This window comes from Saccostrea echinata, unplaced genomic scaffold (assembly GCF_033153115.1).
Source record: "Saccostrea echinata isolate AGI-Se365-2 ecotype Australia unplaced genomic scaffold, CSIRO_AGI_Sech_v1 ptg000012l, whole genome shotgun sequence".
Taxonomy (NCBI): Eukaryota; Metazoa; Mollusca; class Bivalvia; order Ostreida; family Ostreidae; genus Saccostrea; species Saccostrea echinata.
The window spans coordinates 3,665,707-3,690,339 of NW_026889761.1; the positions used below are offsets into that span (position 1 = coordinate 3,665,707).

At 33.1% G+C, this 24,633-nt stretch overlaps 2 protein-coding genes across 2 annotated transcripts in view; one reads left to right on the plus strand and one right to left on the minus strand.

The window, feature by feature from the left end:
• The first annotated feature begins 239 nt into the window (after positions 1-239).
• The window catches only part of LOC133185694 (ficolin-1-like), a 35,647-nt gene continuing 11,253 nt past the window's right edge, over positions 240-24,633 (plus strand). The window contains exon 1 of the mRNA XM_061320998.1: positions 240-364. Within this exon, the coding sequence (XP_061176982.1) occupies positions 338-364 (27 nt within the window). The 5' untranslated portion in view covers positions 240-337. The remainder of the gene's footprint in view (positions 365-24,633) is intronic.
• On the minus strand, positions 9,674-14,531 carry LOC133185796 (uveal autoantigen with coiled-coil domains and ankyrin repeats-like). Its single transcript, XM_061321089.1, has 2 exons — positions 13,729-14,531; positions 9,674-10,313 (listed from the first exon to the last, which is right to left on the minus strand). The coding sequence occupies exons 1-2, from the start codon at positions 14,366-14,368 to the stop codon at positions 9,886-9,888; spliced, it is 1,068 nt and encodes a 355-aa protein (XP_061177073.1). The 5' UTR covers positions 14,369-14,531; the 3' UTR covers positions 9,674-9,885.

A 24,633-nucleotide genomic window follows, 5' to 3' on the forward strand; every position in this document is an offset into this window, starting at 1 on the left:
TGTTCGTTATCTCCATATATTTCATTATATTCAACTAAGACGTTTTGTTAACGTGCATGATCAGGAAAGAGCTTCAGCTTTAGTCAGAAACTAAACACTGTGTTGATATTATGTAGAAGTCAAATTGTTCAAAAATTAAAAATTTACATTGCATCAACTAACGACACACTTGTTTTTCTGATTAAATATTGTATATTTAATTCAATGCTCTCAAACAGCGCTTTCAAAGGATGACCATGGTTGCTTCGACATTTAACGGAAATTTCCGAGTTTAAAGGGAAGATATGGAGTTTACAGAATATCCGTAGCCTCTGTATTTAAGTCTGTTTACTGTGACATGAGTACTGATGGCGGAGGCTGGACGGTAAGCACAACTAGGCAAAAATTGGGGGGAAAAAAACAAACGAGATTTTACAGAAAGGGACAAAATCAACAATTCTTAAAAAGTAATTTTCTTTCAAAATAAAATGTTGAATTCATGATTTGTAGTTGTCATTATTCGTTTAAAAGATACATTAGTATGTTTTTATTAACTCTAGCTGAGTAAATTTTGAACCTGTAAAATGGATTAATTTGTTAAAGGCAATACAAAGAAAACAGGACGGGTCAACAGACTTTTACAGGACGTGGGCAGAATATAAACAAGGATTTGGTGATCCCTCTAAAAACTATTGGATTGGTAGGATTTCTATTTTCATCGTAGATTTTAACATTACCCCCCCCCCCCCCCATACTCTCTAGTTAAACATCATTTATATAATATCCAAGGTGTGTATTCTAGTGGTGCTCTTTTTTTGACGAAGAAGAATTCCAGTGTCGTCTATTTATTTATTGTAAAATACAATATTCCTACAGAAAAGTACATGATGAATGGAATCGAAGAACAAAAGAAGCTATCCGACCATTATTTATTTATTTCATTTTATTCCTTCTTTTATTTTCATTTAGTAATAATGCTCGAAGTTAAACGATCAATATGAGTGAAAGAGGACATTTTTAATCTTTTATATTTTTAGGGCAAAAGATTGTTTTTACAAGACTTGTCATCAATATCTGCTTTTAGGTATTCAATTTTAAATTCAACAACCTATTAACATTTTCTTTACGTTTAAAGATAATAAAATCATGGAGCTTTAAGAAGATGAAGTTAGCATTTATTTCTAAAGCAATATCACATCCAATCTGAGCTCACCAAACCAGGAACTCTTGAAAACTTATTTGGTGCAACATTGCCTGGTTCTATCCGATGCTAATTCCAGAGAGGAAGAAATTTATTATTTTTGTTAAACAGCTACCCTTTACCACAGAATGGCAGAAAAAAGTAACATGAATAGGATCCAATGTGTGCTCATGTCACATTATTTTTTTTTACTTAGGAATGAATAATTCCATCTAATTACATGTAATTCTTCTCTTTCTTTAAAAAAAAAACCCAGCTTAATATCACCGAAAATCCTGATAATAAAGAGCGTTTAACAACACAATTTGTCAAAAAGTAGCATTAATCATAGAGATAATCTAAACAAATGTTTTGATAAAATGTATGTCCATTAAAAAAGTATGAATAATAAACATTATGAAAAATCATTACCTACGTTTATCGCATTCTATTAAAATGAAATGACGCAATCTACAAGATGACAAAGAACAAGAACCAAGAACTCCGGGTTGAACTACAAAGTCTTTATGGAATTGAAACATACGCCCAGTATTCCACATTTAATGTCGGTAATGAAGGCAGTAAATACAGACTCGCTGTGTCGGGGTATTCAGGAACCGCGGGTAATTTTTTTTATTTATTGCTTTACAAACTTCACACATAACATGCATGTTTTATACGTTTTCACACATAATTTTAACGTTAAGAAATAAACTATATATCAGAATGAATTTTATTATTTCTTATTCAAAACACAACGTATTATGAATGAATAATCTTTAAATGTGGTGTAAATGTCAAATATTTTTTTTAAAAACAGGGCTTTTGATATCACAAATCGTTAAATAATCAACTTTACCTCTAAGTACACGTCCCTCCGTACATACATGCAACAAATTATAATCCAGAGAATTTTAAAACAAGCCTTTTTTCTAGAATGTGTTATATGTTATAAAATGTATAAAGTTGTTACCAATGAAAGTTATTAAGATATTGTACGCTAAAATCCAGATAAATCACAACTACATTGGAGGATATTATTATGCTGCCTCCATAAATTACAGCTAAGTAAACCGTTTTTTATCTTTATTGAAACTCCATAGTTCAATAATGTGGTGATGCATAATACGTACGGTGAAAAGCTACAATAGACAAAATAATAATAAATGTGATGTACAATGCTCAAATTTAAGAAATTTATGAAAAATCTGAAAAATACCTATATTCACATTATATAGAACATATTACTGAGATAAATATGTAAATTAGCATTATATGAATAGAAACACTTTGCAAATATCAGCAAACATGGATAATAGATATGACAAAGTTAGCTACTCTGAATTCCCGGTAAAAATTAACAGTCAAATTTCACATACGATAGAAGAAAATAATAAAGAAATTCATTGCCGAAAATTTATAAGCATAATATAAGTAACTCTAAGAAGATAAATATATGAAATACTTACATTGTGGGCAGTGTAAAAAATTGTAACAACAGGATGACTGTACATGTACTGAGTAAGGCGACGAGTGACGAGAAAATATCTCGTGCTGCACGCACGGAAATAACAAGTGTGAACAAAAAAGAAAAACCAAAGCGTACCGAAAGAAAAAATTCCGGCTTACAAGACGGCACAATTATGTTAAGATAATTCATTGTTTCCATAAGGAATAAATTCTAACATTATCAATATTTTAATACAGGTGTCAGTTTGATATATCCTCATAATGGTATGAAATTTACAACTAGAGATGATGACAATGACAACTGGTCTGGTGGTAAGTGTGCTGTATCAAATCACGGAGCCTGTTGGTATAACGGCTGTCACCAATCCAACCTGAACGGAGAATACGCCAAGTCAGCCGTGACGGGTAGTAGATTCCCGATATGGTATGACTGGAAAAGATATGAGGCACTACGAAAGACTTTGCTGATGATTAGACTCAAAAACTAAATTCACTGTATGATCAATCCTTGGAAGTAATGCTTTTAGGATTTTCTTTTATCAAACAAACGATATATAGAACTTTCTGCCATTAACTTATCTAAGTATACACTTTATTAACGATTAGCAAATGCTTTTCAATAAATATGGAACTAATAAATTTAAATACCTTGTCATTCGACAAATACAAGCCTATTTTGTTAAAAAAAAATCTGATTCTACACACTACTTCAAGGTTGATTTTAAAAAGATACCTGGGTTTCTCATTTACAATATTAATGTGATCTTTGGACAGATCTGCCAAAAATTTGTTGGATTTCTCATGGTACTAATTGTGCCCAATTATCAGCTATAGAAGACTTGTATCTGTATTCCCATAAAGCATTATTTATTTAAAATATTTTACATGAAAAAGGAATAAAATATGAAGATAAAAACAGTGCTCATTCTCAAAAGTTCATTTAAACAATACAAATTCGGAGAAATACCTCTGAAAACAGAGGTTGGATCAAGTACCATGGAGGCGTAAGCATCTCCTGCCGAACAGCCAATCCCGTATCGTACTCTTTGTGATGACGTTAAACGAAAAAAATCCTTTGACAATTCGGTGTGAAAATAATGGCCTAACAATTTATATAAAAGACGTCAGACAACATTGGACTCAAGGATGTACTGTATTTACAAACAAGATCTTTGTATCGATTATTGAATTTGCAAAATGTGGACTTAAAACAAGATATCCTTGAATCGTCAACTTATTTGTCATTATCCTGCCTCATTTTAGAAATTGTTGATACTTACGACATGCTCTTTTGTACTTTTGTATTGAATCAACTGTACGACATGCACCCCATATGCAGGTGATAAAAATGTATAACTACATAAATAAGAAAAATTGACGATAGAAAAGTTAAATTCCTCACAGATACGAGTATCTCGGTATCTCGTTTAAAGTCAAAATTTCGCAAATTCAATGGTCGATACAATGATCCATTTTTTACATAAAATGTGTCATTGAGTCGAATATTGACAAACAAGTTGATGAAACAAGGATATCAACAATCTCGTTTGAAGTCAACGTTTTGAAAGTTCTATGGTTGATACAATGACCTTGTCAGCAAAAGTAATATATCATTATGTTAATGATGACTGACGTTTTTCATACTAATAGTTAAGCCATTACTAATACACTGAATTTTCTTAGGATTTTTCCCGTTTGCTCGATCATGACAAGAAGCACACGGCGAGTGTGACCGGTCGACAGGGGATGCATACTTGTCCAAGACAACAGATCCCACCTCTGATATTTTTAGAAGTCCTTGTTTGCTCTGCACCCGATTTGATTGCTTCAATGGACGTTTGGGCTATATTACCTTTCGTATTCTCCATATTCTATATATAGCACAAAGAGCATATATAGTACCCATATGCAGGTAATAGCGAAGAAACAGATGTGTCAGACTATGTTTTTGAGGTTAATGTAATATATCGATTCAACGTAGGAATGAAACTAAATATTTTAAATTGATAAATCGTCGTTGATATATCTATATGTAGAATTGAAAGCCACGGCATTTTATTATTTAACTAAAAATACACTAATGGTAAACAAAAAAAAATTAACTTAATGTTTTACTTGTAGGATTCAACATTTCTATCGTAAACTTCCCTTATTTGTGTGACAATTTACCAATACAACCTACATATGGAGTTCAATGAAAAATTAGCGGAATATATCGTGCAAAAATAAATACCTTTTTAAGGAGGAGCAGGACCTTAAGGTAAAAAAAAAATACCATCAATCGTTTTTCTTTCATATTGTTTATATATGTCCTAAATATCTAAAGCATTTTTCTAATCAGACTTCTTGACTTATTTAAGAAATATCGCCGCACAAATAGTGCTCCGTAACGTGTCTATTTGAAGTCTTGATTCTTTACGTTTAAAGATCCATTACCAAATCCACAGCGTGAATTTTTAAGTACAAATGAAATGATATCTAAAAGGACATGTATTTCTTCAAATATTTTACAATACGAATTGAGTTTAACATTCTGTAAGCAAGAATTTTATTCCACACTGCATATGGATTGAATAAATTACGGACTTCATATTGTACATTATTATGGAGATCAGAGGGCACCTTATTTTGTTCATCATTAGGGAGACCAGGGGTCACCTTATATTGTACATTATTAGGGAGACCAGAGGTCACTTTACATTGTAATTCATTCGAGAAACCAAAGGTCACCTTATCTGTTCTCCACATTGGTGTCCTCTGGTTACTGTTTTGGAACTTTTGTCTCTTCATTGATATACCATACTAGATGACCTCTGGTCTTCGTTTTCATATGACACATTATTACTAGTATATCATCCCGTATACAAGAGGAAGCTTATTCCTAGACACCTGATCCCATCTCTGGAATTTAGGGATCTGTGCTTTTTACCCTTGTTACATGTAATAGCATTTTTTGAGATCCATCCCTGTTTGGTATCTAAACCTTTTTCATTGTTTAGCATATGTTTGTAGTTGAATATCAGTTATAAAAACTTTTTGAAAATAAATTCAAGATATTAAAAAGTCCAGCTGCGAACAATTTCTGAAACGAGGCGGAATATTGACAGGCAGGTTGTTGAAACGGGGATGACAAGAATCTAGTCTACGATCATCATTTTGCAGGTTCTATGGTCGATACAATGACCTTGTCGGCAAATACAATTTATCATTAAAACGAATGCTGGCTGACATTTTTCGTGCTGGTTGTTAGGCCATTATTTAAACGATGAATTGTCAACGAATTTTTCCATTTACTCGATCATGACAAGGAGCACAAGGTGGGTATGACCGGACGGCGAGGGTGTTTGCTCCTCCTTGTCTTCTAGTCCCGCCTTTGCTGATTTAAGGAGGTCCGTGTTTTCTCTACTCCTGATTTGTATTGTTTCAAAGGACTTTGAAATTGATTACTATTTGTTATCTTCATATTTCATTATTTGTTTATGATATAAAAGAATGAAAGTTGTAATCTTTGTTTATGTAAGGTAAGAAGACATCAGAGAATGAAATAAGTATTTTTTTTCTTCACATGATTAAATGTTCAGATGCTTATTTTCATACTTGTTGCCTTTTTTTGAAAAGTCTTTTAGTTTAGCAAGGTCCAGTTTCTTTGTTTTCTATAGTAAAGAATATACTGGCAAAAGTTTTTTTTTCGGGGAGGGGGTGAGGGGGGATTGGGGGCATTCGACACAGATTCTTATGGGCCTAACCAATTCACAACTTGTCGACTTGTGATTAAACGTTATAAACATTACTTTCCATTTGTGCTAATCTATTAGAAGGTATATAGATGTAAAGTTATTAATATGATTGTATATGAGTAAGATTTTTAAACTATGTTAAATAAAATAAAATTAAAATATAAGGTGACCTGCACTCACCGTATTGATATAGATGAATTTACATTTGTGCCTTTAATGCCTGAAAAGTTCATGTAATATTTTATTACTACGCAAAATGACGAACTATTTGCGGGTAAGCCGAGGTCCTAGTTGAGCGTACGTTTTATCCTCCTGCTTGGAGTACCGGAAAAACAATATGACGTCACACAAAAGCCTTTGGAAGCGATAAATTTTGAAGAGTTCCAATTTTCTGACTGGTTGTCTATAATCAACAAATTAGCATATTTTAAGACGATATTTCGGCGAGTTTGCCAACGGATGATGAGTAAAAGACGAGATCAGCCGTGGATATCCGACGCTGGGGCATATCTAAATAATATTAAAATTTAAATTGATAATATGATTTCTGAGATCTGATAGTTTTTAAAAAGTGCTTTTGCTTTACATAGAATTTGCATGTAATTAGATTTCGTGTAATGGTCCTCCAGTTGAGATATGTGTGATTATTAGCAAATATTAATGTGTTTATTAAGTAATGTTCTCGGTATCAATAAAACAGCACCATCTTTTAAAGTTAAATAGCATTTTCTTTATTTCATTAAAAATGGTCATTATCTATCTAAGTCTTTAACAATGCACCTAGATGTTAAATATGCCATTCCTGTACATAAACCATGATAAGAAAAATTCAATACACATTTCCCACAATAATAAGATAATGGCAAAAAACAAATGTTACTCATTGGTATAAATGGTCGAAAACATTTGTAGATAATATTCTATAAAATGCATAGTTCTCTGTGAAAAAAAATTAATTGATGCGCTTCTCAATGCACATAAAATGCATCAAATTATACCATGTTCACGTATTGTCGACAAGTTCATTTGTAATCAGTTATTTGTTTTGACTTTGTTATGTGGTATCTTACTAGAACAAAATTAAAAGCAGTAGTAGGTTTTGATGTAGTTAAATATTTTTTTGCAGTTTAAAATCGTATATTATTTTATTTTGTTGTATTCAGAGGAATTCTTATTTTTTTGCGTGATTTCAAAGTAAACATTTCCCATATTACCTCACCTTCTTATGCAGCCTTAACAGTGCTATGGATATAATGATCTTGTTTGCAAATACAATTTGTCGTTATAGGTCGAATGTAGACTGTCGTCTTTCATACTAACACGAGGCCATTATTTTTATTCTGCATTGACAAAGGAGCTTTCTGTTTACCCGATAATAAATTAGGGCGCACGGCAGGTATATCTGATCGACAGAGGATGCTTACTCCTCCATGGCACCTGTTCCGACCTTTGATGTTTTCAGAGGTCCGAGTTTGCTCGGCTCAAAATTTGTATGGTTTCTCTGGAATTTTTAGCATGATCAATAAACGACAAATATATTAATATACCTAAATCTATCAATTAGGGTTACCATGAAATAAATTCCACTGAATCAATATGACTTTTTTTAAAAAAAAATTTCATAATTCTATTTATATGATAATATATTGTATGATAAAGTTAATCTTGAACTTCCGCGGAATAACCCTGTTTCTACACAGACAATTTAAGAGAATGATATAAAATCACAAAATAATTTTTTTAGAAAGCGGATGTAAACCTTTAAAAATTTAGGGAACAAATGTGCGTGCATAATATAAGCCATCAGTATTTAAGTAGCACTGATATAGAATCGATGACTTTATAGATTTGATTTAAAATATTTATTGTCTCATATTTAGTCATATACACTCTTGATACTGAATTTGTATGGCTTCTATGTAAAAAAAATCCAAAAATGTAATTTTCAATTTAATATTTAAAAATAACATCATAACAATGTTGAATAATACAACTTTCATGGTAAAGCATTTTTTTTTTAAATCTTGACAGCTAGTTGAGGCTGTCCGAGACATCAATTTGCATTCAAAACGTATTGATTACTTTTCCAGCTCAGTTTTGAATTCAGTATGTTGACTATAAATGTAATACAAACAATTTGCACAAAGGGACCTTTCAAATACAAACAAGAACACATTGATGTTGCCATCAATTCTCTCTCGGGAAATAAATGAAGTAAAATCTTGATCATCAAACCGCTTCGATTTGTGTGATAAAGGCATGCGTCAGAATGATCGAGACTTAAGTCCAGAAGATTTACGGAAAGCTTCTAATCGGATGAATCCGAACAAAAACGATACCTTTTAAACGTTATCATATCCTCAAGCAACTGTTGGCTGCATGAATTATAAATTAGAATCAGACACATGTATCAACTATCATCAAAAATATAGTGTAACGCACGTTTTATGCGATAAGTAAAATTTAATGTTCTAAAAAAGGGACCCGTCGTTTTTTCAATAGTAAATGGTAAGCAACTTTGTACATATTACATATGAAAACATATATATTTTTAAAGATGTACTTCATGGAAGTAAATATAATGTGTATCTCGTAATTTATAAAAGGGAAAGAACATTCTGATGTACACTCTTTAATGAATAGTTACCCTTCGTCCTGAATAACTTATCCCACCTCAATTCCATATAACAAAACTTAAACATATGTATAGTGCAGCCCGGTCCCCCGGGCTGCACTTTATTAACATTTTATTGCGTAAATAAAACTATTGCATCCTAATGTAACCTGGAAAATTGCTTTGGACGAGCCATAGTATTATCAGTGTACGATAAATTTTATGAAAATTTCAATTTACCTTTCACATTGAAGGTTTATGTCACACTCTATCGTAATTTATATCAAAGCGAAGCGATTACACATCCATCCGAAGCAAGATTCCTGTGGAGAACATTATACTCTTATGAATTTTCACAAAATATTTAAATTTAATCTTTATTAATCACTTGCGCCAGACTGTTTACATACTTATAATTTCCATCTCAAACCACGGTCATATTAACGGGGCATTTCGAAGTCTAGCTTTTGCAATATCGTTTTGAATACTCTTAATTTCATTCTAGAGAAATTAAACAAAGTAATACTCTAGTAAGTGCACACCCTCAGGCTTAAAGCTACAATCAAGATCTGTGAATTTTATATTTTTACACTTTAGAAAAAGGGGGTTTCTTATAAGTTCATCTTATGATTTAGTCAATGTATTTAAAACGTAAATGTTAGCAGCGCCAGAAAAAGTCATATTAAATCATGTTACTTTATTTGTATATTTCACTTATAAACAATACATTGTACAAAAAGTTTATGCTGATAAATGTTTCCATTTGTGTTTTTATAGTTACATATTAGAAAGATTGTCACTTTATGACACCTATTGTTGTGATACACAGGGATTATCTTACCTTTTCCTTCGAAATAAGTTACTATCTTATTTTAAAATTATCTCATATCAATCATTATATCTATTTAGAATAGTTTCCATCCTGCGAAGGACGATCTTCCTCCACCGTCGCTATAAATAACACCTTTATTAAATGACGCATGTGTGCGCACAAAGATATCATCTCCTGCATTGACGTGTGCCACAACAGTCCCTGTTCCTCCAAGATTTCCTCCACCACCTGCATTAACGTGAATTACCCCCAGTACATCTGTATTTACCATCAACTGCGTTGAGTGATAATTATCACCAAGAACTCGTATTGTCCAAGTGAATACATAAATCCCAGTTTCTGGAACAATAAATACTCCCGTAGCGGAATGGTAACCGTTTCCAACGTTTGTTTTCACCACATCAAACCTCAAAGAATATTGAACAGATATTGTCGGTGTTTTCTGAGACATGTAGGAGTAGAAAGCTATGGAGTTAATTGTTGGAGGAGACAACAATCTTTCTGAAAGAGATGTGGGGAATATATAATGATTTTATTAAAAACAAATTAAAGATGGTATTTTAAAGCAAAAAAGGTATGTTATAGCTACCGAAGTAAGTTGCTTATAATTTTTGTGAACAAGAATGCTGTTATGAAAACTACATAAAATTATAGAACTGTTTTAAATAGAACATTTAGAAACAACGCAGTGTTAACTTATGATGGAAATGCAGCGCAAAGTCGAAAGGTCGAAATCCCAGTCCAGGTCATTTTTTTAACCCTGAATATGAGAACAATGACCACGGCAACTTAATATAGAGTAAATAGATTGTTATATATTGTTTTTATCTTGCTGTTTCATATAATTTTTAAGGTTATCGCCCCCTATGTTATAGGTTTACTTTAGTTTTAGACTGTGAAGTGGAAAGCTGCAAGCGCAATATCTAGTGCATACATTAATACTAGAGAGATTTCCTTGCATGGGTGATGATTTTTAAACAGTTATGTGAAATTTTCGTTTTCTTGTTGTTTCCAACTTGCATCTGTAGCCATGAATTAAGAAATTTTAATTGACACTACATACGATCTTTTCGTATTTTTAGGTTATGCATGACGTTGTGTAAAGCGTAAGTTAATTTATAATTTTCTTTATCCCTATGTAAAATTTAAAACTTTGAACGACGATAGTTCCAAATGTCATCTTGTATAAAACTTTGATCAGTGAAGCATTCTTGTGATGAGTTAATGATATAAGAAAACATCAAACGCCCTAGGAAATAAATGTGTAAGATCATGATGTCTTTTCTTTCAAGTCTACTGGGATACATCGAATCGACATATGGATGAAAATGACAACTCTAGTTTACTGAGAAAACGTCCTAAATGAATCTAAACATCAATGTGGAAGCAAAAAATTTATTTCTCTAAGTTGGATGTTTTAAAATACATTTGCCTTCACAAGAATAAAGTAAAAATCACGTTGGCTCAGAAAATCCCCGATTTTTTTTTTTTTTTTTTTTTTTTTTTTGTATAAACACACCCTATTTTTACTATCTATCAACAATCGCCTCTTTGAAGAAAGCAAGGTTCATTCTAACGGTCTTCAACACGCTTGATCCGTATATTGCTGTATATACTTTTATTGACATTGGCATTTTGCTTCTGAGGGAGACGAAAATTAGAAAAAGAAAGGTTTTCCCTGGATATACAGGAACAGAAATTCATACCGATATATGTAAGGGGATAAAAAAGATATAACATAAATTTTACTAAGAATTGTTCACGTCTTTTTCGGAGATGAAGTATAAAAAAAAACAAGATATAAATATGAAGATAATGAACAGTAATCAAGCTCAAAAGTCCATTGATACAATAAAATTGGGAGCAGATCAACCAAGGACCTCTAAAAACATCAGAGGTGGGATCAGGTGCCATGGAGGAGTAAGCATCCCTTGTCGACCGGTCACACACACCGTGTGCTTCTTGTCGTGATCGTTGAAATGGAAAATATCCATAGACAATTAAGTGTGAATATAATGGCCTAATAAATGGTATGACAAACATCAATCAACACTGGATGTAACGACATATTGTATTTCCTGAAAAGGGCATTGTATTGACAATAGAATTAGCGAAATTAGGTACATTCTTTACCAATACTAGGCTTTGAATAAGACTAAAAAATCATGAGCGATTCTTTCACTTTATTTATATCTTAATCTAAATTTGGCCTTCACAATGTTACAGTTGTAGAAAAAACGATAACGTCAATCAGGAATATATCTGTCATAATTTAGAGTTTCACTAATTCGATTTATTTGTGTTATCTTTAAATCATGCATGCTGAGCATTTATTGCGCTGTACTGATATTCTATGGGTAACGGGATATGTCTGTCAGCATCCATATCTGCCTGGTCGCTGATGTTCTCATGGGAATATGGGGGTTCATTGTTTAAGGTTGGTCACTATCGGTGCTTTATGATTTTGGCTGGGAACCTTGAAGTGAGGAGTGAGTTTTGCGTTAGAATTTAACGCAGACGGATGTCAGTTCTGCACTTTAACGATGTTTAAGGAGATGGACTGATGTATTGAGTCAACTGAGTATTTGATGTTATACAACATAAGTGTTGTCTGTAATATTGTGTAAATAATTATGTAAATAAACTGCAAATAAAACATCTGCCTTATTCTTGGACATTATTACGTTATTCTACAGCTTTAAATTACAATTGTAATATGTTCCTATTATGAAATTAATCTGATTTTTTGAGGTAAATAAAAATTCAATACATTTATTACTAAAGTTATCAAATTTTTCATAGCAAATGTTGACCCTGTGTAATAAAGAAAGTGTACGAGGGCTGTTCGGTAATTATTGAGACATTGTGTATATTCTTCTTTCTAATGAACGTTTTACGGTGAAAATTTGCATATACGTTTGACAAACTCTAAGAATTCAAAAAAGTAAGAAATATTTCAAAAATATTTTATTTCTTTTTTTTTTCAATGGTATATTCATGTGTCAGTGGTAGGGGTACCCGGTGCAGTCACGAAATCAGATATTGAAAATATGTAACACCAACGTAAAAACTCCCAGTGGACCCATAGTAAGAGCGAAAAAAATAAAAAATTTGTATATAATTTTTAAATTTAATTTTGACTTCATTTTGTGCTAGTTTGTTAGAAATTCGATCAAAAATACGGAGATCATTAAAAAATTTAAGCGCGGTATAGCGATCTGGTAACGACGACAAAACGGATTTTGACGTCAAAGCGGAGCAGCGAGAATACCCCAAATTTTGTGTAGCGGTATTGAGAACTCTTGTCCAGACTAACCGACCTACTAAAACAATAACAATGCAATAAAACATGTCTAAGGGTTTATTTTTTCATTGGTATATTTTTTCTTACAAATAATTCAACCAGAGTAAAAACAAAAGCTCCGGACGACCATCAATTATTTACGGTCTAAATACCGTTGACCCGCGTTGCATAACTCGGTAATGCATGACACTAAGTCAACCTGTATATGACACTTCGTGTATATTTTACATTGGGGTAGCAACGGCACACATTTTATTTTATTTTATTTTATTTTTGTAGAATCGTTTAAGAATTATAAGAGACAGTTTGAATTTGGGAATGTTATATGTAATGACAGAGAAAGTAGATTGAGCGCTTCCCGATCATTTCACAATGAGAAAATATCGGCTGACGTGACGTTAAAATGACGTAGCGATGCTGCTCCAGGTCAATAGACATATGCTTGTTTATAAATTCAGCGGGACTTGTCTAATTGTCCTATAAATTAGAAATTTTGCACATTTATTTTATTCGTTCTTTATAAAATGTTGACGATTTTTCATGAATTTATCTCTGTCCTTTGTGGAGTAAAAGTAATTGTCTCAATAATTTTCAAACAGCCCTCGTAAATACCTGACAATTGTGCAGAAATACTCATAAGTTTTTGAGTAGCGTTATTTTGATCCTGAAGAATACGTTCCATTGTTCGATTGACAAAAGCAGAAAAAGTCATCAGGTTTCCCTCTGCTGTCAGTATCCGTGCGTATAAGTCGTTTGCGTTTCTATCTTCGTTTATTGTTTTGTTCATTTGAAGTAATGTTTTCTGCATTCTTTCGTTTTCGTGTGACAGACCTTCATATATCTGTTTAAGAAACAAAGTTTGATTTTTCAAACTTTCTAAATCTACTTCTTTGATTTGTTCAGTTACGTATTTCCTGATAAAAACCTCCAGTTCTGCTTTTATTTCTGTATTTTCTTGAGTTAATTGGTGATTTTCCTTATGTAGAGAAGAAATTTGCTTCTTAAGAAATGGTATATCTGTCTCATTTAAGTGAAGCGCATTGTAACCTGTAAGATTTTTAGTGACACCTATTGTGGAACGTAAGATTTTTAATTCCTCATTAAGTCTTGAATTCTCCTCTTCACTTTTCCTCTGTCTTTTCTCCAAGACATGAAATTTTTCAGTCATATCGTCCAGCCTTTTCATCAAACTTTCAGAAATATTTCTGTTGCCTATGACATCCATCATTAATATCTGAATTTTCTGTATCATGGAGAGGCGCACCAAGCTTTCCTGATTCAGAACATCCCTAAGAACACTTGAAACTTTTTCAGACGTGTTACCCTGTAGGAACTGGGAATTGTCTGATAAATCATTCCCCGTAATAGAAGGAAGGCAATCAATTCCATTTACAGAAATCAAAATCCCAGCTAATAGCCACTTCACGTCTGTTAATGCCATCGCGCAATAGACTAAGTTTTCAAGTTCTTCATACTTATATAAGAGATTAATTTACATATTGAATGGCAAAATGATTGACCCCATTATGAGGAGTAAAAGCACTCATGTTTAATTATCTAAGACTACACGTTCAGCTTAAGAAATGAAAAGAAAAAGTGTCAAGAGGTATAAGTGGGGATTATAATAAACATATTATGTAACATTGTTTTAATTGTCACCGAGAAAGATTTTTTTTATTAAAGGGGAATACCCACATTTTCCTTGCCGTTTTGTTTTCAGTTTTGAGTTTCTTTGTTTATTAGAACTGTTTTAAAAATTCCTATAATATATTTTTTAGTATTCTATGTTCTTTATAAATTCATAATGATGGAGGATATGGAGACTTTCGTTAAAATACATTCTGTGCAAAACTATTGGTAAGAACTGTTTCATTTGATGTTTCGAACTATCGCAAACAATACAAATAAATAAACAGAAAACTCCCATTTAACTCTTTAAGAACTCGTTCTAAATGATAAAGGTGAAGATAACGAACAGTGATCGATCTCAATAAACATCTGTGAACAGTGCAAAAAACACGGACCCCCGGAAATTCCAGAGGTGGGATCAGGTGCCTAGGAGGAGTACGCATCCCCAGATGACCGGTCACAACCGCCGTGACTGTATCCTTGTTTCCACACATTGTATAAAGAGTTGGAAATACTTCTAGAAGAACAGGATATTTTATTTTATTATACTTTCATGTTAAATACTAAAATCTGATTGGTTTAGACGCATTTAACAATCCGTAATGTTACCCTCAACGTTAGCAACACACTTGACAACGGGTAACATTACGAAAATATCACATGCTTTCAAATCATGCGCGTACGGTTCACCGTAGAATTCGCAAAACGTCGGTTGTGCGTTTGAAAGAAGCCGAATAAACGACGTCAATAAAAGCTTGCGTCCGATATAGCTTACTTGAAAACAACAAACGACAGACGAAGCATCCTTGCGAGTGCAAACTTTAGATGATAAAGGACTTTTTAAGTAGCAAACAAACAATAAAGAGGTTGGTAAATCTTTTCCGAAGCTTTCTTATTGAGAAAAATAGAAGCGGGGAGTTTGAAAGCTTTTTAAGCGTGACACCCGAAATCAATAAGACATTCAGTATAATAAAATAAATAGTGCACGTTTTTGAGGGTAACAGTTGAAATTGACACCCCTCGGAAAACCATTGTCAACCTCCGCTCACGCGTCGGTTGACAATGGTTTTCCTTGGGGTGTCAATTTCAACTGTTACCCTCAAAAACGTGCACTATTTATATAAGAATGACATCGGGTAATTACATGCATAAGCATTTCATACATAGACAATTCAAAATATATGATGCATTGGATGTCTATAATTCGGGGTATCTTTAAATTGCCTCTTTGTATACCGTACTTTAGACAAATAGTAAAATTATAGCCTTTCTTTCTCTCATTGAAACCAGAAACACAACGTGAAAATAATTTAATGAACTCATAGGAAAAAATCCATGTGCTACAAAATGAAATGTTCATTATTCATCAACCTTTTCTAACAGAAGATAAAAATGAAAACAAAATTTAGGTCAAGTATATACACTATAACGGGGCAATATTTAGATGATTCTTTATTGATGAAAATTTATTAGGGAAAGAAGGTCAGTTATAATTAGAGGTTCATCTCTTAGACGCGGATATGAGTTTTACCTCTTTTTATTGAATCTTTATAATCCATTAAATGCAGAGGTCGTCTTTAAATTTAGGAGCGATAAAACATATGTCACTGTAGGTACTAACAAATGAGAAATGTGAAACAAAGGAGAACTGCAGGATAAATTTCAAAGTCTGTTCCACTATACTATTTGTATCGTATCTTAAAATACATAAATATCTTAGCACTTTACTACCTTAAACAAATAGAGAATATTTTCTGAAATTTTCTGCTTGGCAAGTAACCCTTTGTGTATAAACAAGGGACTCAAGATTCTTAAGGCTCACCTGGTTATATAATAGTTATATAATAAAAGAATATAAACTGATAGAGGAAAATTTGTTGTCTAGAGAAATAGGATGAACAGGATCAACAAAAATTGTTAGTATGGTAATCAGCAACAACTCAGAAAGTAGGTCTATTTACACTCTTTCGTTAGACTTAACGGCGCAATAGTGCTTAAGCATGCATCACTACTTTTATGATAAAGAAAAGAACTTCTTCAAATAACGTTGTATCTATTTTGCTCCTATTTTTACTCTGCTTCTATTTAGTAATGTTTAATGGACTTTTGAGCTCGAATTCTGTTCGTTATATCCACATACTTCATCTACGAGGACAAGTTAAAAAATCATATACGATCTCAAAATTATTTTTTGAAAACGGATGTAAAACTTAAAAGATAAGAGAACAAATGTAATCGCACAATCTAAACCATCTGCTTTAAATAGAATTGATATAGAAATCTATGACTTTATTAACTGAGAATATACAGTTTTATAACGTGTTATAGTTATTATTACTCAAATTTGTTTGAAACATTGAAATGATATTTATCGAGCTTTAAGTAGACCCACAACTTCACATAGGTTGTTAACAATATTGCTTACAAAGCAATCAAACAAAGATGATAATTACTCCCAGTAAAAGTACATGACTTTGCTATAAACCGAGATAACTGGTTTAAAAAATCGCCGATTTAACCTTTCAAAGATAAACACACTTTTAGTAGTTACAGCACTTACTAGTTTCTCATTTCAACAATGTTGGATTCTTAGAAAAATTATTTTATTTCATTTTAGATTTTTAAGAATTTTAAGGACTTATATCAGTATTATTTGAAAGTTGAAAGGGAAAATTAAACTGTCTGAGTGCCGTCTAATTACGTAAACTTTTCCGTTTCTGTCACAATTACCGGCTGTTGACCACTTAAAAATGCTCTTGTCTAATTCATGCTACAAAAACACTTCCTGAAATTCTTTCAGTCGACGTGTATTCATTTAGTATCAATTGGTAAAAATATGGCAGTTTCATTGCTCTATAAAAAGCTCTGTAGAATTTTCATTCAGCCGTTTTGTCCACTCTCACAGCGACCAGGATTCCATATTGGTGGGCAGATTATTAGTGTCTTATTGTTTGCATATCTTATTTCCGGTGCTTTTGTCATCATTGGAATAAATGCAGTTGAACAGGCTTATTCAGATAAAGCTAAAACAAGGGCTTGGGTTGCAATGATGATAGCTGTGACTCTTGCATTGATCTCTCTGATTATTCTCATTGTGTCTGGTTGCAGAAAAAGACTTACCACCGAAGGGAACCTCCAAAACAAACAAGCTGATCCATCCCTGAAACTCAGATTAATTTTTCTCTGGATCTTTGGACTAGCCGTTATGGTACATGTTTCCATTTATGCTGCTATTTATATGGAATGCATCGTTTTGTTTTCCTTACGAACAGCTGAAATGATTTTTTCAATGATGAGTAATGCAATTCTATTACTTTTCCTTCTAATTGAGTTGAGTTTTATATCGTATTACCGAAACAAAACGTTTGTAAGAAACTCCCTAGTGAGCTTTTCAAGTATTTTTATTCTTGTGGCAAATTTCGTAATATGGTTTAATATTGTAATTAGTAATATTTATGTATTTCAACTTGGAAACAAAACCTTCCCTAGATATAGCAATGAGTCCTATTGTTTTCGAACATCCAAAATACAACAGGGATTAGCAGAGCAATTATCACCTATCTTATAACCAATGCGAATGGAATTTTGTATTCTTGGCTCAAGTTTCATTACTTCATTTTTGGGTTTGCCATTTGACAATGCAATCACTGGCTCTAATAGTCAGAGAAATCAAACTTTAAAGGAGACTCTTAATTGTAGATCGAATCTTCAAGAAGAAAAACGTCGTCTTATTGGAGGAAATATTTGTGTAGCAATATGTGTGGAGTTTTCATCAATATACCACTAAAAATTTCGACTGTATTGCTTGTATTTGCGTACGAATGGAATAATGATGGTGTCATTCTTCTCCTTCAAATTGGCGAGTGTGTGAGCACGTTCAGCAGTATTCTAACATATATATCCGTAGTTATCATCTGAACAAACACTACAGCAACTCTTCTAGACAAGCAAAGTTGACCATCAATGAATACATGTATATCCTAATTCTGACTTCCACTGGTATGGTGACTTACTACATGTTTGGATTAGTGACCGCTTTCTCGAATCCCTCCACTCCGTTAAAAATGTTTCTCTGTAGTCGTGTATTTTTCCTAATGGAGACTTTTCTGCAAACACATTTTTTAATCAAAGTCAGGCGCTATCCTACGAAAGGAAAATCTTAAAATCTTATTTCCTCTGGAGGAATTATTTTGATGTCGACCAATCTTATTCACTGGTGTCTAAATTCTTATAACCAGCAAAAATTTCATAAAGAATTAGAGCCTGGGCTAGTTGGACGCGAAAGTTGGCTGTATATCCGAAATATACTTGTTCCACTAATGCTATTCTATAGGTTTTATTCTGGCATAAGTGCTTATTCTTTGTATATCACATTCAAGCCAAAATGTTGAAAGGATTATGAAATTCAACACACAAAGTGCAAGGTCTACATACTGAGTATGTTTCTAGATTATTTTATTATTATTTTGGTTTTGTTTGCTTGTTTGCTTTGGTAGGCTACTAACAAATAAGTTAATGCTACGAAGCTTTTTTCTCATTATAGTGATCATTTCGCCAGTTCTATGGTTATTATAACGACCTTGTTTGCAAATAAACAATGTCTTTGAGTCGAATTTTGACTGACACTTTTCCAAACAATGTAATTGTTTCTACATCAATCTGTCAACTGGTCAAAAGAGGATGCTTACCTCTCTTGGGCACTGGTGCCATATTTTGTATTTTCAAAGGGTCGTTGTTTTGCCAGGTTCACAAAAACATTTTAAAAATTTAAGAATTAAAAAAAAATCGTTCCTGTAATTACGAATCTGATCACTGCTCGTTTTCTTTATCTTATTGACTACACATCCTTTCGAAAAAATAAATCACTCATGTAGAAAAGCTACCAAGTCGAATGCTTCAGATTTCGACCTGTACTCGGCATTAATGGCTATTGGTCCTTTTCGTGTCAGTACCTTCTGCGACAGGGGACTTCAATTTACAGGTAAACTTCGGTACATGTACCTCGAACACAGATATGTTTAATACCCCGGATATGTCTAAGTAAGACCTCGGTCTCGGCCTTATTTACCATATACATATGTATTATAAATCATTTAAAAAGCCTTGGACACAGAAATCTCGAATACTCCAGTTATCTCGAAGTAAACTTCAGGCCCGAAGCGCTATTTTGACTTGGTTTTTGTCAAAGTTGGTCAATTTTCAGCTCTGTTAAACGTAACTGTTCGCCAGGTGCATGACCGTCCTTAAAAGCTCTAATTAATCTCTCCGAGGTCGGCTGAATTCACAATTCACACCTTTTAAAGCAGGTAATAGATAAACCAGGTTTATAGATCGATAATATCAGATGAATAAAACATCAAGTTTAATTATGAATTTATTTTTTTTAATTGACTCAAATAATTTCGTTTATAAATGAAATGATAAATGTGTGTGCAGTCTGCTGACTTTTATAAAACAAAATCACAGTCATCACTTTACAACTTGATTAATTTTTTTTTTTTTTTTAAAAAATAAAAAGCACAAAAATTCTAAGTTAAAGATTATGGCTTATATGAAGTTCGTCGTAAAAAAAATGATAAATTTTATCGTCAAATTACACCACGTCACGACACTTAAGTAGTCGTTGAGAGCAATCCACTGAAGGACCAGGTCTAAATTCCGGGGAATAGATGGATTATCTATGGGTTGTAAATAAAATAAACGATACACAAAACTGGAACAAAGTTTCAAGCTCTCTCGGAAGTAAAAAAGAATATGCTGCCTATGGACACCATTGCCAAGAATTACGGCATTCCAATCAACGCATTATCAACATGTTAAAAAATGTATACCTTTATTTATTATCTCCTGTTAATATATACTAATTCTAATGGTTTGCAATGTTACGCTTAAAGATTCATTTCTTGATAAAATAATTTGCATGAAATATTTTTTTTTTAAATTTAATCCGGCATTTAATCGTTTTTAACGAAGGGTATCGTTTCACGTGTAACGACGAAAAGTGACCCCCGTAGAATATTGACCGGGGGGTCAAATTTCTCCGTAGAAAAATGACCCCCCGGTCAATTATCTACGGCAAGTAGAGTCATTTTTCGACCGTAGAAAACCCTTCCAGGCCGGTAAATCTACGACTCCACACACGTTGAAAAATGACCCCCATAGAAATCTGACCCCCTACTTTTTCACTATATTTCATAATTAAACCTTTAGATATGAGGTGTGAAATGAGTTAATCCGATGTTGGGGATGGTCGGTGAAGGCCTAGAGTCTCCTGATTTTTTTCTTTCAAATGTATATTGGAGGAGGAGCAAAGTACCTTCCCCGCCTTAACGCCACTTCTCAATACTAGCATGATATACAATGTATATAGTATGGTTATTTTTGCTTGTATCCCATATATATAATCCGTTTTGTTTTTTTCTTGTTTTTTTTTTCTCACAGGTTTTGTTCCAAAAATGACATGATATGTTTCTGACAACGATATACCTGTATGGAATGGATGTTATCGGAAACTATTTAAAGGACAAGTTTGTGACCCCATACTTCTAGCTTAAAATTTGTGCCCGCTTTCAACCTGCCTCCACCCCAGCTTTTACATGTATCAGTTTCTGGATACACCAATTGCATTGAAACAAAAAACGTATTGTATTATTATTTTTAGACAAGGAAAAAATTAGAGAAAGCACGGCATATGAAGCATCCAATATGGAAATGCTATCATTAACTGTAATTGCTGTTTCATATTTAATCATATAATATCTTTTTCCCTCTTTTAGGTTCATTTATCCTTATTTATTACATGAATATTAATACCTCCGCTTCGAAGGAAATGGGGGTATATACCTTGTACCCTGCGAATCTCTCTGTTGTGTGTGCGGGGTAAGTGTTTGTGTATGTCTGTCCGAAACATTTTTTTCGTTGCAGTTTTCTCTGCAACAACTCATCGCAGATGCTTGAAATTTTAATACACTCTTTGGTTCGGCATGCTATACAGTGATATTCATTTTGGTACAAATCTTCTCCGTCTGTCTGTGCGGGTGGGGTATCACTAGAAAGCACTGGCTCATAGATTTGTTGTTTCCCCTGTAATTTGTGTACTTACAGTTATTGTCTGTAGAATTATATTATCTCTATTGTAGGGAAAAACGAATGTATCTAAATAACGTTAACTATGAAACACTATATATATATATTGTTTGTATCAGGATCGCTATATGAAAAACACTGATAGTCTCTAACAAAAAACAAAAAAAAAACCCTATAGTTTACAAAGTTAACTGTAGTTTAATGCAGTATCAAAGGTTTTACTATAGTAAATCAAAGTATTTTTTTGAAAATATGATTGTGGTATTTTATGTTCTTAAATTTATATGTGCACATTTTTTCTATATTTTAGGGAACTAAGAGGGGGTAATCAAAAAGTTCGTGAACTATCTCGTTATTTACAAAACCACAGTTCAGATCAAAATGAAATATGGCACACATTTAGTCATAAACATGTTCTATAAATAGCAGATATGTGCTACACGTTTGGACGTCACAATATAAATATGACTCAATATGTAGATGACGTAACAAAAAATGGTTTACTCAGTCGTACTTGATCAACGAACGGCTTAACATTTATCTTAGAAATTCCTTTTCAGTATCATATAATAATTTGTACACGATTTATGAAGACAAAAAGACATGGCAGAAGTTCAATCATTAATTGGATTGATTGTTTTAGTGAAGGAAGGGAGGTGGTAAAAATTATTTTGTTCTGGTGCCCAGTGAAAGCAAGCTTGGGCAGAGATGTGTCTTTAGTTGAGCAATCTGTAACGAAAGATCGCCAAATTACATTAAGAAAAATAGTTGAATATCTTAACAATAATAAAATTATTGAATCCCTAAAATATCGTTTACCTTAGATTTTAAACATATCATATATGATTAAAAGAAGGCGCCCATACTTTATCCATAATGGATAAACGACGCACCCCAATATAAAAGAGTCGGGTTGTGATGGTCACTATGCTCATTCTGGGAAAAGATATCCTAATCCACCAATCTTATTTGTGACTAATGGGCTATTCTTGTTATAAAGAATAACTTGCATGGTAAGAAATATAAAACTCGGAAAAATCTATTAATTTCTGTGAACAGAACGCTACGGAGCATGTCACGTGAACGCCTGGATCACATGATTCGCGCATGGGCAGATCCATTATAATAAGAAAACGTGAAATAAGATTTCTAAGTTAAAAAATAAGCCGATTATCCAATAAATAGATACAACAGAAAGATTACTGAAAGGCCACTGAAATGTATATGCCATTCAGTCGACTGAATGATAACTGACAGACCACGGAAAAGTCACTGGAAAGGAACTTTTCAGTGACCCCTCAGTGGCCATTCAGTGGGCATTCAGTTACCATTTCGTCGACTGAATGGTGTAATTTCATCCTGTGAGAACGATAGCAGATGTGCATTCAAATCGGAGAGGACCACTTTAAAAAATAATAAACATCGAAATGTGATTTTATTTCTTTTATGGAAGTTTTTAAATTAGTTCGCGAACTTTTTGATTACCCCTCGTATTTCTTGTTCCTTAACATATCATCCCAAAATTTTACATTACTGATATCAATTTCAGAAAGTTTCAGCTTTGAAATCTCAAAAAAGTTCCAAACAAAGTTTCATAGTTAATCAAAGTATTTACTATAGTTAATAATAGTAAACTATAGTTAACTACGAGGGTTGATCGGTAAAATGTGGACAAGTTGTCTAGAGTAAAAAATAATCATCACTGCGTTCTAAAATTTTCACTATTTTCTAGTACACTTTTCATCAATATACATGGCAAATTTCCATTAGATATGTGCTCAAATAAACTTTATGTTATGTGTGGTATCGCCTTACGGCGCACGTATGATAACGTCAAAGTGTATAAAGCAGCGTAACGTTTCCTCTTTGCTAAAAAAAAGTTAGGTAAGTCTCACTTAAATTCGGAAATTTCATTGGTGCACATACTTGAGTTCCCCTTTATTCCTCCATAAACGGTCAAGGAACCAATCTCTTACTCACATGGAACTTTCTGAAGATTTATAAATAAGTTATGGACAGTACTCTCACTATTATTCAACTAAATAGGCTGTATTATATCGATGGTCTACAGTGACAGCGTCTAGTTCTCTTGCTATTGCCACCGTTCACGGTAGCTCAGTCGGTAGAGCGCTCGCTCCGTGATCGGGAGGTCGTGAGTTCGAATCTCGGCCGCGACAGACCTAAGTCGATAAAAAATAGGTAGCAACTGTTCCTTCGCCATGCGCTCGGCACTTTGAAGTGAAAGTTGTATCAGACTTTATTGTAGATATACATGTAATTGATGCAATTTTATTTTAAAGTTATTATTCATTGACAGCATTTTCAATCAAATTGATCTTTTGCAAATGCATCGACTGACACCTTTGATTGCGATATTTCCGGTGGGCAGTTTAGATGGGATGCTCCCTCGTATAGCTTTCGAGCTCTACTCGACGCCATAAAATACATTGGCCTCACACATAGAAACTCTCAGTTACTTAACAAATATTAACCAAAATTCACATTGAATGATATCGATTTACTAATTTTGCTACAGTTGATTGGTTTTGATTTTTAGGTCACCTGAGTCACTCAGGTGACCTAATGCTATCTGTTTTCGTCCGTCGTGCGTCGTGCGTCGTCCGTCGTGCGTTAACTTTTGAACATTTTTAACTTCTTCTCTAGAACCGCTCAACCAATTTCAACCAAATTTGGTATATAGCATCTATGGGTGAAGGGGAACAAAAATTGTGAATTTCATGGTCCCTGCCCCCCCCCCCCCCCGGGGGCCTGAGGGGTGGGGCTAAAACCACCAAAAATAAT